Source organism: Stegostoma tigrinum, chromosome 5 (assembly GCF_030684315.1).
Source record: "Stegostoma tigrinum isolate sSteTig4 chromosome 5, sSteTig4.hap1, whole genome shotgun sequence".
Classification (NCBI taxonomy): Eukaryota; Metazoa; Chordata; class Chondrichthyes; order Orectolobiformes; family Stegostomatidae; genus Stegostoma; species Stegostoma tigrinum.
The window spans coordinates 10,729,173-10,748,110 of NC_081358.1; the positions used below are offsets into that span (position 1 = coordinate 10,729,173).

The 18,938-nt window shown below is 38.6% G+C and overlaps 1 protein-coding gene across 1 annotated transcript in view; it reads left to right on the forward strand.

Annotated features, from left to right (window-relative positions):
- vps41 (VPS41 subunit of HOPS complex) overlaps positions 1–18,938 on the forward strand; it is a 162,998-nt gene that overhangs the window by 15,520 nt on the left and 128,540 nt on the right. The window contains exons 3-4 of the mRNA XM_059645823.1: positions 5,815–5,922; positions 8,210–8,287. Of these exons, the coding sequence (XP_059501806.1) occupies positions 5,815–5,922; positions 8,210–8,287 (186 nt within the window). The remainder of the gene's footprint in view (positions 1–5,814; positions 5,923–8,209; positions 8,288–18,938) is intronic.

Consider the following 18,938-nt stretch of genomic DNA (forward strand, 5'->3'; position numbering starts at 1 on the left):
GGTAATTTGATGGCGGAATATAAAGTTAGGAAGGAAATGGATAAAATAAATAACAACTGTTTCTGATGGCTGAAGGATTACTAATCAGATTTCTCATCACTTGAATTGATTGACAAAAGAACCAGAAGCAGCACAATCTCTAACTCAAATGTGGTTCGGATTTGGAACGTATTGCTGATATTCAGGAACTAGTGTTTAAAATGAATTGGATTAAAAACTTGGGCATTAAAAAAATAAAGGTAAGAATAAGTAGGAGTGGGAGCAGCAGTAGGACTATTTCTGGAATAGGCCATTGGGCTCCTCAAGACTGATCTCATAGCTAATCATTTATCCCATCTACGGCTTTCCAAGTTGCAAAATCCCTTGATTCTGTTAAATGTAAACATCTATCATCTCTGCTTTGAATGTACTCAACTGAGTGTTCACAGATCACAGAGAGAGAGAAGTGGAAAGTTTCACAATTCTGAGTGAAGAAATTGCTCTGCATCTCAGTCCTAAATAACTCATCCTTACTCCAAGACTGCTATCCCCGATTCTAGACTTCCCAGGCAGGGGTCCAACTGCTTAGCATCTGTGCTGTGAAGAAGTGACAGTTACCCATCCCCCCCCCCCCCCAACTTCCACCAACCCTCTTTTAATGCTTTGTAATATTTATCCTATTTGTGTTGCTCCTGGCATTGCTTTCAATAAGAATGTGTTGGCAGTCACCTGGTCATATGCCAATTTAGGCATTTCCTAAACTATCCTAACAAAAGTAATCTTAGTATGAAATTTAAAAAATACTTTTGTCTCTTCTCAGGTTAATTAAATCATTGCTGGTTAGAACCATTTGAAGGCGTCGGGTCAGTTTTATTTCCATTGCCAAATGAAAGATTTTCAAAGGTACACTACAAGTGACAATTTACTTACACAACTATAAAATCAAACCTATGAAAGCTTCATTTAATTCAGGGAAAGTACAATACTCATTTTGATTTTCTTTTAAATGTAGGAAAAACCACACCAATAAAAAATCAATAATGCTAAATCTTATGAGATGGAACAAATTAAAATATATTATGGTGTTGAACTTTATTGCACACAATTGATTTTTCTGAAGTTCAGTGATGCCTTTTCCCTCATGGTATAAGTATAGAATGTCTTTCCGTTCATGTCTTTGTCCTGCTACAAGTCAAAACTTGTTACTGGTTGCACTACGTTTCCATAGAAACACAACTAACTGTCATTTCAACTCAGAACATTAGTGCTTATATTTGTGGGTTTGCAGGATTATTAAAATTTAACAAAATTATTGATTTTCTTTTTATTTTTGCTTCTGAGTTTTCTCAAGGTAGTTGTTTTTGAAGAACAAAGCTCCTTTGCACTATGCTTTTTTTTAAACGTGATGCAGTGATACTGAAATCCTCCCTTTTAAATAAGCAAGGAGAATTTTAAGTAAATATGTAATTTACTGTTATGCAGTTTGAGCAAATACTCTGCATATCTTTGAAAAAAATTCCCTGGATGGATTTTGAGAAATATTAGCATCATTGTTGGAACTCCTAATTCTGTATTCCATTTAAGTCACGGATTTGAACTATTGTAGTCTGTATTGTTATTTTATTTATTCTTATATGTTTCTATTTCTTTCTTCCTCGTGTATTTGTTGAGTTTCCTCTAAAGACTTTATGGCTGCAGCGACTTCTATATTTTAACCATTCTACAGGTCAACCAGTTTGTTTTACTTTCTTTTATTGGATTTATTTATGTCTGCCTTGTTTGCGTGGTCCTTCACAACTGCAAACAACTTCTACCTATTCTATGAAGCCCCTTAATTATTGTAAAAACATCAATCATATCTGTCTTTCTGAGAGAAAAATGCGTATGTCCAATTCAATTTGTTTTGGCTGTTATAAATTTTTATTTCTTGTATCATCTTTCTCATTTCTTTAACACATTTGCTGTGTTTCTATTATAATATGATGTGGAGGTACCGGTTTTGGGTTGGGGTGGACCAAGTCAGAAGTCACACTACACCAGGTTATAGTTCATCAGGCTTATTTGAAATCACAAGCTTTCAGAGCGTAGCCCCTTCAGCAAGCTCACTTCAACTAACGAAGGGGCTACCCTCCGAAAGGTTGTGATTTCGGATGAACCTGTTGGACTATAACCTAGTGTGGTGTGATATCTGACTTCTGTAATAATAGCTGGAGAAACCCTGCAGAAATCTTCCTGTTGCTTGTTTCGGAAATCTGCAATATGGAGGAGAGTCTGGATGTATGTTTGCTCGCTGAGCTTGAAGGTTCGTTTTCAGCCGTTTCGTCACCATTCTAGGTAACATCATCAGTGAGTCTCCGGTGAAGCGCTGGTGTTATGTCCCGCTTTCTATTATGGAGGAGAGTCATTCAGAAATTATGACTGGGTTTAATCTTTGACCTTGCATCAAATTTGCGAGCACTAACAGGCCGATTTAGTCCACCTCTGCAGCCAGTGGGACTTGAACTTGGGTAAAGTAGCTTTAATGCTTGTCACAAGCCTGCTGTCGCCTGTTTTCCTGCTCAAACTGCCCCTTTGTATCTATCTTGTGCCACCTTTTCTTGTGTAGGCATCATTATCTCACTTTAAACACACGTAGAGTCGATATGTTAGCATCTGACTACTCTCCAACATGTGCTTATCCACCCAAATCTTAGCCACTTTGTGGGGTTACTAAGTTACGTGACAACCATTCACCATTCAACATTTACCACAGACAGCAAGTAATGCCTTTACAGTATCGGGCTTGAACACTTGGCCTGCAATATATTAAGAACAGTCAACTGTGACTAAGTACTGGTACGCTCACCCTTGAATTAATTGGTCATTGATTCAAGACCCGATCTATAGATATTATCTAGGATAACATTAAATGAGAGATCAGAGATAATTTCTTTTGGAGGTGACGTAAATTGAACCCCAGGCTGCTTTTTAAAAAAGAAAGAGCATTTACTATTCAAAGATCAGAAGGGTGTTCTCCTGGCTGGTTTTTCTCTCGCAGAAATCATCAGTAAACAGGTTGTGGGGTCATTTATTTCATTTATGCATGTGGGATCTTGCTTTGCACATATTGATATATTAGTAACATTACAACTGAAAGTCCATGTCAAAACTATTTCATTGCCTGTAGAGGCATCATGAAGTTATAAAAAATAATTCACAAGAATTATTTCTTTGGTTTCGCAATGACAGTAAAGAAAGTACCAGTAAAAGGAGTGAAATATCATAAATAACAATGGGAGAATGTATTAAAGAATAAACTTCTGTACCAATGGTTCCTTTTATGATCTCAGAGCTTCCAAAGTGCCTTGCAGCAACTTAAGAACTTGTGTAGTGTGCAGTAAAAATATAAAATGCTGCAAGTTCACAGATTTTTTTCAGTATCTGCAAACAGAATTAATCTTTCTGATCGATAACTGTTCATCAGACCAGTCCTGTTCTCTGTTGTTGTCTGCATAAATGCTTCCTGACCTGCATTTTCAGTTTTTTCCTCCATTTCAAGTTTCCAGCATTGCATTGTTTCTTTTCTGTTGTTGTGAAATGTAGCCACTACTGTAGAAAGCATAGCTGATTTAGCTAAAAGCTTTAAGAAAGCTTCAAAGGTGAAGAAGGTTGCTGTGAGAGGCTGCAGCTTCAAACTGTGGAAATTAGCAGCCATTTTGGAAGCTGACTGTAACTTGCTGCACTCACATATACCTGCTGTTTATCAGTCTGCAAGCATGTAACCTCCCCACTCCTAACACACACACATCCTAAATTCAACATTATCAATCAATTATAGCTTTTACAATATCACTCTGGATTCACAGGTTCCTTGGTGTCCTGAAACTCACCAATGAAAACAACATAAGTGCACATTAGCAAATAAGAGGGTTGAATAATGGCAGTTATGATTCTGATGGATGTTATTACTGGACAAGTAGTAAGTTAAAATAGAATAATTCAATTTGAATGATATTGAAATGCAAAAGAAAACTACAATTACAGTTATCCTAACAGCATGAATTGATAGTGTTCAAACATCGGAGAATTCATCTCCCAATCATATCTATAGGTTTTACTCAACAGTTTTATTTTCAATTTCAGTCATAAGAGTTTGACACCCCCTTTCTTGGATTGTTGACACAATTGACCTCAGACTTTCCCAGCTCCAAATAACTCCTCTAGGGTTCGAACCATGCACTTCTGGTATAGAGCTTCCAAACTAAAATCCTTGTGCTCAGATAATGCATTTCTTAACTTTTCTAAAATAACCCCTTACTCCAGAGAAAATGTTTCATAGTCTAACTTCAATGGATGTGGAGTCACATATGGGTCAGACCAGGTAAGGATGGCAGCTTCCTTGCACAAAGGATGTTAGTGAACCAGATGAGTTTTTGCTGATGCTCAACAATGGATTCATGGTCACCCATAGACTTTTAATTTATTATTAAATTTCACTAAATTCACATTTCACTATCTGCATTGGCAGGATTCACAACCGGGTCCCCAGAACATTATTTGGATGCCCAGTCTAATGGTCTAGCAATATTACCATCAACTCATATCCGCTGCAGATATACACAGCATAGACTGTTCTGTGGCCTCTGGAATAGACTCTGGCTATTCCTCTCTATATCATCTGCTCTTGATCATTGAGTGATGTATGGGTTATGAGGTGAAAATACCTGCATTACCATTTTCAACAAAGTGTGTGTATCTGATTCATGATGTGCACGAGTTACTTGACAGTACATCCTCATTGCAGGTGATCTGCTCTGAAAAGTTATCATGAATCTTTCTTGCCCGTCTTCCAATGATGCTTCAAGCCCTGTGCTACTGTTAGAGCTCTTGCCTTTCCGATGAGTCATTTAATGGAGGTCTTGCTTGCTTTTGCAGGTCAAGATGAAAGGCCCAGTTGCACTCCTTCAAAAAAAAACAAGGCGTTTATACAAAATTTATTTCTCAATCAATGCAATGAAGATTATTTTATTTGAATCTCGAGTTGAAAACAATGTTTCCTTCATTTTACAGTGACAATGCTTCAGATAGTTCTTAATTGATTTATGGGAGTCATCGGTGGTTTAAAATGTATTTCTTCTCTCTTTCCATGTGCTTGGTCTTCCTTAAACATCTTTATTAAACCTCCCTTTATTAAATTGGGAGAAAGAATATCCTCAGTTAGGCACCTTTGGCCCTAATTTAACATCAAACTTTTCAATTGGAATTGTAAATATTATGAAAAGGTATTAGCAGAATGGGGATCAGTCCTCACTCCTTGGGATTGAAGTAAATTGGTTAATTTGTGAAAAGAGATGGCTGGGAAGTGGCAGTGGGAATGGGTTAGCTCCACTGGCTTCCTTCCTAACTTTAGACCTTGGTCTTGTCAGTTGTCTGGAGAAACAAACATTCCTGTCCCTAGCAATCATTTATCACTTTAACCCAGAAAAAGTGTTGTATAAGGCAGCAATGCTGTGATGTGAATTTGTTTTTAGTGAGTGAAAATTTATTTAGATCTTGTTAATTGTGTTAAAACAATCTAGAATGTATTATTCACTATAATAGCCATATGGTAATACAACATTGCTGTACATGCCTTAACAGGACACATGAGTTTATTTGGTGGACGTGAGAAATTATAAATAGTTGGCTTGCCACTTTAATTTCCCCTAGGTGGAATCCTGGCAGACAATCAATAATTCATGGTTGTCCTGGGATAACGGGAGTTCCAAAGTAATTGTCTTTGTGGTTTTAATAGAGTAAAGCCTGAAAATTATCAGTTTATTCAGCAGTTGATTCTTTTTATTTCTTCCTAAACAGGATGAAGAAAGTGAAGAGGAGCCAAAGCTTAAATATGAAAGACTGGCTAATGGAGTGACAGATATTCTGCAAAAAGATGCAGCAAGTTGTATGACTGTGCACGACAAGGTAGTTTTTTTGTTCCACAAATTTTAAAGTATAATTTTGATAAAAATTAATTTGCCTAGCACAATTTTAAGGGCATCAAAGCATGCTACACAAATTATCGAGCTGTTTAAAAGCTATAGTTGAATAATGTAAGATCATGTATGTGGCCAATCCATCTCAGTAAGATTCACATCAAGCCATGATGATTATGTTTTGATAAAATATATGGCTTTTGCACAATTCACTGTTCCATCTCTATTAAGAATTTCTTCCCATATTTCTGGAAGCTACTTTCCTTTCTGAAGCATCACATTTTCACAAAACATCAGTCTGTACTAGATGACTAATCGTCATGGCACCTGGTGCAGTCAAGCAGGCTTGTGCAGTGGAATAGTCATACCTAGTTATGTCTGCACACCTGATGTTTTATTAACCAGTATTGATTTTCTTTACCCGGGGGAATGACTTCTTCCTGAGAAAAAGCAACCTTGCAGGGGCGAAAGACATTGCCAGCCTGAATTGGTAATGAGCCTCTTCTTCCTTTCTCCTCTTTAATGCAGGTTCATGTTATAAGTGCCTGAATTTAATTTTCAGTTTAGCAATTCCCATCTTGATAAATCCTTTTTAAACCTGAAGTTAATGGAAGGTTATTTTTTAGATGGTGCAGGTTGACTGACATGCTTGGTAGTGCCTGTAAATATGAGCATTTCATTACAGCCTCCAATCAAGCATGCTCAGATGCACAGGCAGACTGTAATTTAAGTTGCCCGAGAATTTGGTTAATGCATTGAACTTAAATGTATTGATTCTCCATTTACTATTCCCTTCCTTTTAAGAAAAGATTTGAGAATGTTTAAAATATTGTCTTGTGCTTTTAAAATCCACACTGTTTGGTTCTGTATTTTGAATATTTTTTCAATCATTCCCAGAACTTTGTGCTGCACTTTTATTTTGCACAGTTGTAAATCTGTCCTTGTTAAATACTGCTACATTCCTTGTTATAGCTGTGCATCTGAGTGTTCATCTCAGTTTAAAGCTACAGTTTTAATTAGCTGCCACAGTTCATCAGTGAGTGTGCACAATCTGCCATAATTTGTTGTCAGTATATGAGGCTTCCTTGTGACTCATTTTGACAGGCAACCAGTACTTGTACAATCACAATACCTCATTTTATAAAGATGTCACTGACTTGAAGAGAAAATGTTCCCTTTCAAAAAGACAGGTTAATATTGCTGCAGTATTAAGAAAAAGAAACACCCAGTTATTATGTTACAACAAAATGTTTTTGTTTTTTATTGGAATGTTGTGTATAAAGAAAATTATGGTTACATGCTGGGAGCACTTTTCTAGCCACTGTAAGGCAGAAAAACTGCTCTGAAAGTAGCATGAGCCATAGAACAAAAAAATTGCTTTGATTTTACTATGGCATATGAAATTCTTCAGCTCAGTTCCACAATTGTCCCAAAGGTTTTAGAATTTAACAGCAAACGAAAGTGTAAATAGATTTTTTTTTAGTCTGGCAATTTGCTTTCAAGTGTACTGTGAAAATGCAGAGCAGTGAATACGCAATGTATTTTCATTCATCTGTTTTTGTCAGAAATAATTTTGAATATAATAAGAAATGCACTAATTCAAATATATTCTCTGTTTGCAAGTGCTTTGATCAGTGTTGACTTGAATGCACATGCTGGAATTGAGAAATGATCTCTGCTCCATTTCCCAGTTGTTTCTGCAGAGGAGTTGAGGATTAGGGGCTTTTTATGGATACTTTATATTTTACAGATTCTTTTCAGGAAGAAGTAGTTTTGCAATACTCTGGTGCTGCCAGTGTGTGAAGCTACTGCAACTCTACTATGGCATAAACTTGCCACTACCGCTAGAAAAACAATCCTACATACAGGCTTTACACCTACACAGATTCTGAGAAGCTGCTGATTGAGTATAACCTCAGAATGCAGCAGCAGTTTTACAGTGCTTTTGTTCAGTCGTCAGTGCAAAGTTGGGAGAACGATCATCGGCAGTGTTGTAATATGAGGAGGACGTTGATATTTCCTTGACGGAGAGAAAACATGTATTGACACTTATATTCCCCCGACTACATACGTTGCAAGATGTGAAAAGATCAGTTGCATGTCATTGTCTTACTCCAAGTGTAGAAGTTTGATTTCCATGTGAATTATTTTGAAATAGCAGCAAAGGTACATTAAAGTCTTTTATGTTGAGCAAGGTAAATGGCTCCCATCCATTGAGGAGAATAAGGACTGCATTTAGGGTAAATAAAATTTTACATATTTCTGTTTTATTTCAGTTTTTGGCACTGGGAACACATCATGGCAAAGTCTATTTACTGGACATTCAAGGAAATGTGACACAACGGTTTGACATCGTAAGTATAATGTGAAATTGTTACATAAACTGTGATTTGATTCATTTCTCCATTTAATTTGAAGTATCATACCTATGTTTTAGATCCTCTGGTGTCATCTTGCTTCCCCTGTGTAAATCTAAAATCATAGAATTCCTACAGTGTGGAAGCAGGCCATTCAGCCCATCTAATCCACACTGACCTTCTGAAGTGCATTCAACCCAGATACACCCCCCTACCCTATCCCCTACAACCCTACATTTCCCTAACCTACACATTCCCTGTATTTTATGGTATTTTAGCATGGCCAATCCACCTAACCTGCACATCTTTGGACTGTAGGAGGAAACGGGGCACCTGGAGGAAACCCAACATAGACACAGGGAGCGTGTGTATACTCCACACCCAGACAGTTGCCCAAGAGTGGAATTGAACCCGGGTTCCTGGTGCTGAGAGACAGCAGTGTTAACCGCTGAGCACCCTTTGTAAATCTCCTAGTGTCTCTGTTTGGCAAACAGAACTGCACGCAGTCAATTAAGCTTGATCTAATCAGGATTCTTTTCCATTTTATCCCCATAGAAATAAAGCCTCATTCTGTGAGCATGTGCTTGGTTTGCTTTTATTTTATGACCTTGCTAACCTAAGATACGGCTTTTAGGAATTCATACTTCTGTGTTCAGACCCTTTGCTTTCTCCACCCATCCATTTGTGCTTTTCAAGTAGTAATTGTTCTCCCTGTTCGACCTAATACAACGTACTACCTGACATTTCTTTACTCAGAGAGTAGTAAGGGAATGGAATGCTTTGCCTGCAACGGTAGTAGATTCACCAACTTTAGGTACATTTAAGTCGTCATTGGATAAGCATATGGACGTACATGGAATAGTGTAGGTTAGATGGGCTTCAGATCGGTATGACAGGTTGGCACAACATCGAGGGCTGAAGGGCCTGTACTGTGCTGTAATGTTCTGTGTACATTTATGTTTGTTGAACTTTATTTGCTAATTCTTTACTAATTCTACAAGTTTACTAATATCCTCCTGTGACTTCTTGTATGCTGACTCTTCAGTACTGACTATCTCCCCCAATTTAGTGTCATCCACAAATTCTCAAATTGTCGTTGATTCAGAAGTCAAAATTGTTATATAAGTTGTAAACAGATGTGGTATGTGGAACACTACTTCAAGCCACTACCACTCGGAATAACTGCTTGAAACTTACTGTCATCTTTCTATCATAAAGCTAGCTAGCAAGGCATTCTGCTTTTTATCCCGGACATAGCATTCTAAGATGTCATTCATTAGCCAAATGTAGGATACCTTATCATGGTTTACAGAATGTATAGTGATAGTTGCTCTCTTTGTAGTCTTTCTGAGAGAGCTGAAGGTTTTTATATTATATCCACTTTCAAATCATTGATTCTTTAAAGCCATCTTTGAGGAATGTTTTTAAGAGTCAGCAGCAGATAAAGTTTTACACTGCAACTTGCATTTGTATAGATCCTTTAAAGTAATAAAACAACCCAAGACACTTTGTCGGAGTGTATTGAAAATACATGGGTACGTGATGTACATGAGTAGGAAAGGTTTGAAGGGATATGAGCCAGGAAAAGGCAAGTGGGACTAACTTAGTTTGGGATTATGTTTGGCATGGATTGGTTGGACTAAAGGGTCTATTTCCATGCTGTATGACTCTACAGCTGTATGACCAAAGAGACTTGATCAGAGGCTTTAACCAGCATCTTAAAAGATGAAAGAGATATAGAAAGGTTGAGGTTTACAAAAGAAATATCAAAATGTAGACTGTACTAAACTGAAGACATGACTGTGCTTGCAGAGTGATTAAAATCAGAAATGCTGTCTTATTAAATTTTTGAAGTTCAGGGATCTAGTTGAGATCATAAAGCTGAAGAAGCTTAAACTTGGCAGGGGAAGGCCAAGGACTGATTTGAAAAGATGGATGATAGTCTTAAAATTGAAGTGTTGATTGACTGAGAGGCAGTGTAGATAAATGAGCAGTATTTGGTGCAGATAGGACATTGGCAGCAAAAGTTAGAAAGACCTCAAGTTTCAGTAGAGTAGAAGGTATCGGCCTAAATTCGAATGATCAGGTCTAAAGGCAACTAAAGCGTGGTTGAGGCTTTCAACAGTAAATAAATTGAGACAAGATCAGTCAGTAATCTTACTGTGCTGGAATTGGCAACCTTCATGTTAGTGTATATCTGTGCTGGGATGCCTGTCTTGAGATCAGTCATGATTGAATGTTAGAGCAGACTTGATGGGCTGATTGGCCTGGTTCTGGCTCTGCTCCTGTCTGTTATGGATTACATTTATTTTCTGTTTTTAAGTTCTACTCGGATTATGATCCTGGACCAGACCATAAATTTATTTTATGATCTGGGTATGGTCCAGTAAGTCTTAGAGTAAATGAAGTGTGACATTCAAGGGACTTATCAAAAAAATGAAGTTACATGATTGCATGGTTGTGAACAAACACAATACATTTTATTAGACAACACTTGAACAGTAATAAAATCCACAACAAGAATACAACTTATTTTCTATACCAAGAATTAACAAGGGATAAATATAAGTAATAGTCTGTGATCGAACATGTTATGATAGACACACCAGATACCAAAATCAATCAAGACTAATCCCATAGATTTCTCAGTAGTACACTGCCGATATTAATGACTTGGGTCAGAAAATCTCATTTAAATTCACTGGACTGGTAGATGATACGAGCTGTTGGAGAAGAGCTAGAGCTTTGTTTGGGGTTAAGTACTGAGTGCAGCTTTGGATTCCTTCAGTTTTTGTGCCCTTGCCCCAAAACACTCTTGAAAGCCACTCTGCCATGGTCAGTGCTGCATCAGTGATTGCTCTTGTTCTTATCAATCCATCCCTTTCCTGGATCTATGCTCCAATGGACTTCAAAACTGCGCTCGTTATTCTTTTACCAATATAACCACATCTCTTCTCCAATAGCAAGCCTCACCAAGTCAGTCCTGCGCCTGGGCTTTTGTGCATGCTCCAATCTTGCTTCATTGCACCAAGCAAATACTACTAGTGAACTTGTATTACTTCTGAAATCCTGCTGTCTCAGCTGCTCTTAAATACTGATGCTCCCAAGCCTCCTTCCAAGTCCTCCAGTTTTTTACTGCTCTGTCAATGGGAGCAGTACCTCCCCCATATAATATGACTAGACCCCTCATGATTTCAAATATCTTTATCAAATCTGCTCCTAAAAGAAAAAAAAACCCACCTACTCCAATACCCCCTCGTTCTCACACACCACCCCACCAACCTCCGGATATAACGCATCATCCTCCGACACTTCCGCCATCTACAATCCGACCCCACCACCCAAGACATTTTTCCATCCCCACCCCTGTCTGCTTTCCGGAGAGACCACTCTCTCCGTGACTCCCTTGTTCACTCCACACTGCCCTCCAACCCCACCACACCCAGCACCTTCCCCTGCAACCGCAGGAAATGCTACACTTGCCCCCACACCTCCTCCCTCACCCCTATCCCAGGCCCTAAGATGACATTCCACATTAAGCAGAGGTTCACCTGCACATCTGCCAATGTGGTATACTGCATCCACTGTACCCGGTGTGGCTTCCTCTACATTGGGGAAACCAAGCGGAGGCTTGGGGACCGCTTTGCAGAACACCTCCGCTCAGTTCGCAACAAACAACTGCACCTCCCAGTCGCAAACCATTTCCATTCCCCCTCCCATTCTTTAGATGACATGTCCATCATGGGCCTCCTGCAGTGCCACAATGATGCCACCCGAAGGTTGCAGGAACAGCAACTCATATTCCGCCTGGGAACCCTGCAGCCATATGGTATCAATGTGGACTTGACCAATTTCAAAATCTCCCCTTCCCCCACTGCATCCCTAAACCAGCCCAGTTCGTCCCCTCCCCCCACTGCACCACACAACCAGCCCAGCTCTTCCCCTCCACCCACTGCATCCCAAAACCAGTCCAACCTGTCTCTGCCTCCCTAACCTGTTCTTCCTCTCACCCATCCCTTCCTCCCAGCCCAAGCCGCACCCCCATCTACCTACTAACCTCATCCCACCTCCTTGACCTGTCCGTCTTCCCTGGACTGACCTATCCCCTCCCTACCTCCCCACCTGTACTCTCTCCACCTATCTTCTTTTCTCTCCGTCTTCGGTCCGCCTCCCCCTCTCTCCCTATTTATTCCAGAGCCCTCACCCCATCCCCCTCTCTGATGTAGGGTCTAGGCCCGAAACGTCACTTTTGTGCTCCTGAGATGCTGCTTGGCCTGCTGTGTTCATCCAGCCTCACATTTTATTATCTTGGATTCTCCAGCATCTGCAGTTCCCATTATCTCTCCCCACCTACTCCAATTTATCACTGTCAAAGAATCCTTGAAACCATTATCTTCAATCTTTCTACATCCCCTCTAAAACTTTTATCTTCTTTCAACAGTATGATGCACAGAATTGGTCACAATACTCAAATCCAAGTCCAACCCAGTGTTTTGCAAAAGGCTATCTTAACCTCCTTTCTTTTTTACTCCACAGCATTTCCTTGTAAAACCCAGGATCCTGTATGACTTATTGCCCACTTGTTGAAGTGCCCAGTTACCTTCAATGACTTATGCTTGTCTTTTGTTCCTGAACCTATTTTTGAAATGTACCCTTTTTGTTTTCTATTGCCCCTTCTCATTCTTCACACCAGACAGTGTCACTTCAAACTTCCCTGCATTAAATTTGCTCTGCCATGAGTTTGCCTGTGCCATCTTTGACTCTTTTAAAGTCCATCTCAAGCAATTCACAGTACTTCTGACTTTAGTACCATCTGCAAAGTTTAAAATTGTGCCCATTACACCCAAGGCTAAATCATTGATATATATCAAGGAAAGTAGTGTTTCTAGTTTTGAACCTTAGAGAAAGCCGCTATATTGCTTCCTCTCAACAACTGCTCTCTTGCTTCATTGGTGTTATCCAACCAACTTTGTATCTGTATTGTTACTGGTCCTTCTATTCCATGAGGTTCAACTTTGCTGATAAGCCAGGTGGATTAGCCAGGAGAAATGCAAGGAGAGGGTGGTCGGGATGTAAAGAGAGAGGGTGGTAGATCTGGGTGGGATACTATTAGAAGAGTCGAATGGTTTGCTTCCACACTGTAAGGATTCTATGATTTTAAGAGTTTTAGAGGTCCGCGCACACTGCATCAACCCTCTCTGAGACCTCATCAAAAAATTTAATCGAGTTAGTTCAACATGATTTACCTTTAACAAATTAATGCAGATTTTCCTTAATTAATCCACAAATGTCAAAATGACTGTAAATTTTTCCTTGGATCTCAAAGCTAAAAGAGTTCTCCCTACTGACATTAATTTGACACTCTTTAGTTGCTGAATTTATTCTCACACTCTATTTGAACAAGGGTGTATTATTTGTAACTGCCCAGTCCTTTGGCATCACCCCTATACTGATGAACATCTGGAAGTTTATGTCCAGTAGCTCCGTAATTTCCATCCTTATTTTACTCAACATCTTCGGATTTATTTTTTCAACGCTGGTGATTTTTATCAACAGTAACCTGAAACTGTAAATTTGCCAGCCTTCCTCTGTTTTTGCCCAATTTTATTTCATGTGAAGTCTTGACTAGCTCCTTTTTCATTGTAACTTTAGCCTTGGTAAACATAGATGAAAGATACTCATTTAGTGCACCAGCCATGCTGTCTACCTCCTTGCATGGGCTGTCTTTTTGATATTGTATGTCTCGTGGATAAGGTGAATGCTGAAGAAGAATGAAGTAAGTTAGAAGAGAAAGTCGAGAAAGATGCATATTCAGATTTATGACAAGGGGGCATTGTCAGAGCAAGTGAAGCCTGGTAGGTTGCGGAATATTGTCTCCCATTTCACCAGTTCGTTTAGCAAGCACGTGGTGTGAACAGCATGTTAGTCTTAGAATTTGACGACATTTCCTTGAATGTTGCTAGAAAGAAGGAACTTGCAGTTATGTAGCACCCCTCACAACCTCATAATATCTCAAAAGTGTTTCATAGCCAATGATGTATCTTTGCAGCGTAGAAATTTTGGCAACTAATTTACACACATCAATGTGCAGTCAACAAGTGACATAATTTACCAGATCACATGTATTTAAGTTTGGTTGAGGGATGAATATTGGCCAGGACACTGAGAGAGTTACCATGGAATATTTTACGTCCATTGGAGAGGCCCGATCTCAGATTAATATTTAATTTGCAAGACATTTTGTTACAGCAGAAAACATTGGTACTTGTTCAGGAAACCATCGCGCACTTTCCTTCTGTTATATTGACTGAGGTTGTTTTTATATTTTAATTGAGATTCTGTGAATAGGGCATGCTTTTGTTGTTATTTATACCCTTAAATCCCTTTACGTTATTTCAACAGACTCTGATCTAATTCAATGGACAAATAAAATAAACGTTGGAATCCAGTTTATAAAGACTGTGGTTCTCGGTTAGGAACTAAAATATCAATGCCATGCAGTGAAAATACTGAAAATCTCAAGTTATATTGCATGAGAAATTTTATTCCCTTACTTTAGAGCTGGCTAATTTGTTGCCATTCATTAATAATATCTGCTCTGTTACAATTTGAAAACCTGTTTTTGAACAGATTCTTCATGCTTAACTTTGGTAACTTACTTGTCACTCTTAACTTGATTGCAACTAGGCTCCATCAATTTAAGTATCAGCCTTGGTACTCACCTCTCAGTCAAAAGTTTGTGTCTTCAAGCCACACTACAAAACTGAGCACATGATCTTCACTGACTCTTCATTGCATACTCGACTATTTACAACCTGTACCAACGACGTAGAAGTGGGGGGGCCAAATGTATGGTAAATAGATTAAGAAAGTAAGTTGTGAGGAGGTAGTCAGTCTCCAGACAGATATAGGTAAGTTAAATGAGTAGACAAAACTTTTGCAGTTAGACTATAATATGTGAACTTGCCCACTTTGTCAGGCAGAATAGAAATGACTACAGAATGCTGCAGCATGAAGAGATCAGGGTATCCAATCACAAGTTAGCATAAGGTACAGCAAGAAATTGGAAAGCAAATAAAATGTTGACCTTTGTCAAACTGGACTAGGACTCAAAATAGACAGGGGGGGTTGGCAGAAAAATTAGCCCTCAACCTCAGGGAAAATTCAATCATGCTGACAGCCAATCAGATAAAAAGTATTGTTTTTATTTATGGTAGAGCAGTCTCAAAGAGCTAAATGACCTGTTCCTACCTTTAAGTTCTCTGTTCCTACCACCATGTTGAAGTGTTGCATAGTCATAAGTGCAGTTTTCAGATGAATATTCAAAATTGCCTGAAGGTTTTAAAAGATCTTTTGAATCTAATTGGTGGGGAATTCTCATAGTTTCAAATTAACTGTTATTCTCTCAGCTATAAACACCTAAAACAGATACGCTAATCGCTTACCTCATTTATGGGAGCTTGCTGTTTGCAGATTGTCTGTTTTGCAACAGCGATTACGCATAAAACACAAATTCTAGCTGATGGTTTCCTGAGAATCTCAAATACTGTACAGTTGCTATCCTGTGCATTTCTTTCCTGTTAAAAATATTCCCAATAACCAGTTAAATAATCTTCCAAATCAATTTAAATAGACATTCTCACTTTTTAAAAATTCCGTAATCCCATAATCCCATTTATGTCTCGGAGGCAGCTTTTATATAACAAGGCTGCGCGTGTCTCTTTGAAGGTATGCATCTGGTGGCACCAAAAAACTTGCAGAAGCTACTGCACTATAAGATACCATTATTTATTTCTTTGGCTTTGTCTTTGGGAGTTGAGAGAAGAAGTAGAGCATTGTTCATGCAGTCATTCATTTGCCTTCCCATTACTGCAAGAAGAAACTACACACTTCAAAAACAGATTTTCCATGGGGATGCAACATTTGCAAAAGAATCAATTACCTATTTGTTAGCAAGGCAGGCTTTACAAATGACCCATTAGCTGATTGATTGCTTTGACTTCTGTTGGATATCCATGTGGTGCAAGCTGATGTGATGGATGTTCAGGGAGATAGCTTTGCCAAAAGGTATGATTATAAAAGGCTCTTCAAATAACTGGGAATATTCCTAATTGAAAAGCTGACAAAATCCATGCTTAAAGGTATTTCATCTGTAATTTCTTGCTAAGGTTTAGGGGTTTGACTGTCAACTCTCCTGTAATGAATTCTGGACTAGCAATATTTTCTGCAACAACGTAATTTATCTTTTATGGCATCAACCTTAGTTATACTTGTGAAAGGGAATCTTGTGGATCTCCTACCGAAAGAAGTAGATATAATGTATATTAAATTTGTATATATTTGTATCTCCATAGCATTTTTCGTTGCAAGATAGAGCAGTTACTGACTTATAACAGTGGATATATTCTAGGAAGTAGAAGTCTTATTTGGTGATCGTACACTTTATGCATAGGCCTCTCATTACCACATCATGTTCTTAAAGGTTTTGCAAAAATTGTGGAAAAAGAAACTGCATCAATATTCCATCCAAACAACAGCCAGTCTTGCAACATTGACCCATCTGTCAAGAGCTTTGACTGATTGGGGTATGGCCAACATTTTTAGTAGGATAGCGATGAGGATACTAAGAGCAAGAGAGAGTATGGAATCAACAGAATGATATGGGGAAGGTAGGTAGTAAGGTATGCTGGAAAGTACTTAACAGTGCGTGGCAAAGACAGAAGGCAGGCAGTTAGCTAGAAGTATAGACAACAGTAGGACAGGAAGGAGTAAGGCCGGTTTAGATTTTTTATATGACAAAGCTACAAGATTTTGTCAGGGCTTTGCAGGGATAGTAAGAAGAAACAACTGTGATCAAGGTAGCATTTTTCAAAAAATTAAAGTGTGGTTGAAATTTGTATGAAGATACAACAGATACATTTGGAGGTACAATATTGCCACCAAGTGTCCAAAGGCCTGCATTGTTTTACTTTTTTTTAAAATAGCTGTCTGTATGTAGCGTAATTGGTTTCTGAAGACTTAGACCAGATGTGAAACATTAATTCTGTTTCTCTCTCCACAGGTATTGCTAGACATTTCTCCTACATTTTCTGTTTGTTTGCATTTCTAAAGCACCTTTCATGCTCCAAGTCTATGAAACATTTCTCAAATATAGTTGGCATAATGTAGGAGAACATTTTAAATCTTGATATTGTTTATTACAGAACTGCCAGGGTGTCAAAGCTGCTGTAGCTACATACGCACTTGTTACACATATATTGTAGGCTAGAGCTAAGAATATTACAGGCTCCAACTTTCTTTCATCACATCGTTGACAAGGAATCTCTCCTCCTGTTATCAACTGTCATTGGTGTGCTTTGGAAGCATTTTTAAACTGATAGCTAACTTGTTTAGTCACATATGAATTTACCTTCCTCTGCCATTAAATCCTGATGTGAGACTTAATAGCTGTGAAAAATGAATGCATTTATATGGACAACAGATACATCACAGAGATGGAGTTAAAGCTTAACAGAGAATGAGTAATCTAAAGGGGTACCATAAAAGCACTTCATAATAAACTTGAGAAATGAACTTTAAAGGAAAGGTGTTTTGTTTTCCTGTTTGTTTGAACACTTAAAATACCAGGGCAAAGTAGGCTATGGGCCAAGTGCAGGCAAGTGGGATTAATATAGCTTGGTGCTTATTGGCCATGGTAAACAAGGTAGGCCAGATGACCTCTTTCTATGCTGTATGATTTTATGACTCTATGGCGAACACTTCAGTTTCTGCTTAGGTGCTGTACAGTCTCAAGGTCTCAACTTTAAATTGAATAACTTCAGAAACTAACTGCTTTATGTCCATTCTCCATTCTTCTTACATTCTGAATTCCTTTTCCCACAACCTCGTCAAGTTTATGTCTTGTTTACTTTGCATATAGTTGCGCGGACCATTTTTTTCCTTTCATACATTTTGGTATATTTTTCTTTTTTTTTCCTCCCTTATTAACAGCCCCTTATTCTTTTGATTTGGATCGCAATACCATCTGCCTTGTTGGTCCTCCTCTGTCTCAGTCAAAAGTACAAAGAAATACCTATTTTCTAACACCTTTCAGCTCTGAATAAGCGTCATACCAGACTCAAAACATTACTTCTATCTTCTCTCCACAGCTGCTGCCAAACCTGCTGGGTTTCTCCAGCATTCTGTGTTTGTTTCAAATTCAGTCACTGTTGAGTCACCCCCCTCAACATTTTGGAGAATGTGGGCTTGTGATTTATTGAAAGTTGTGGTATGATTTGCAGCCATTCCCAACAATTGAAATAGATAGGCATGGACGGTATGGATTGCTGCCATTATACTTGGCCTGGAGGTGAAAGCCTACACCCTCACCTTAGTCTGAAGATCGTGCTTTTCTGATATATCATCTCAGGCAGGTAGCTTTCCTGCTTTCTGTCGTGTGGTACCAGATAGATGACCAATTGCAGGAATTGTGTCAGTATCGCCTATCCATTAGGAAAGTACACAAGCAGACCACTGACAGAACTAGAAATAAATAAGTACAATCATCACTATGACAGAGACACTGCTGAAGGTTGTCATAGTTTGAGACGTTGATATTGAGGAGTACAGGACATTTAGAAAGGATGGTAAGGAAAAAGTGGAGGAAAAA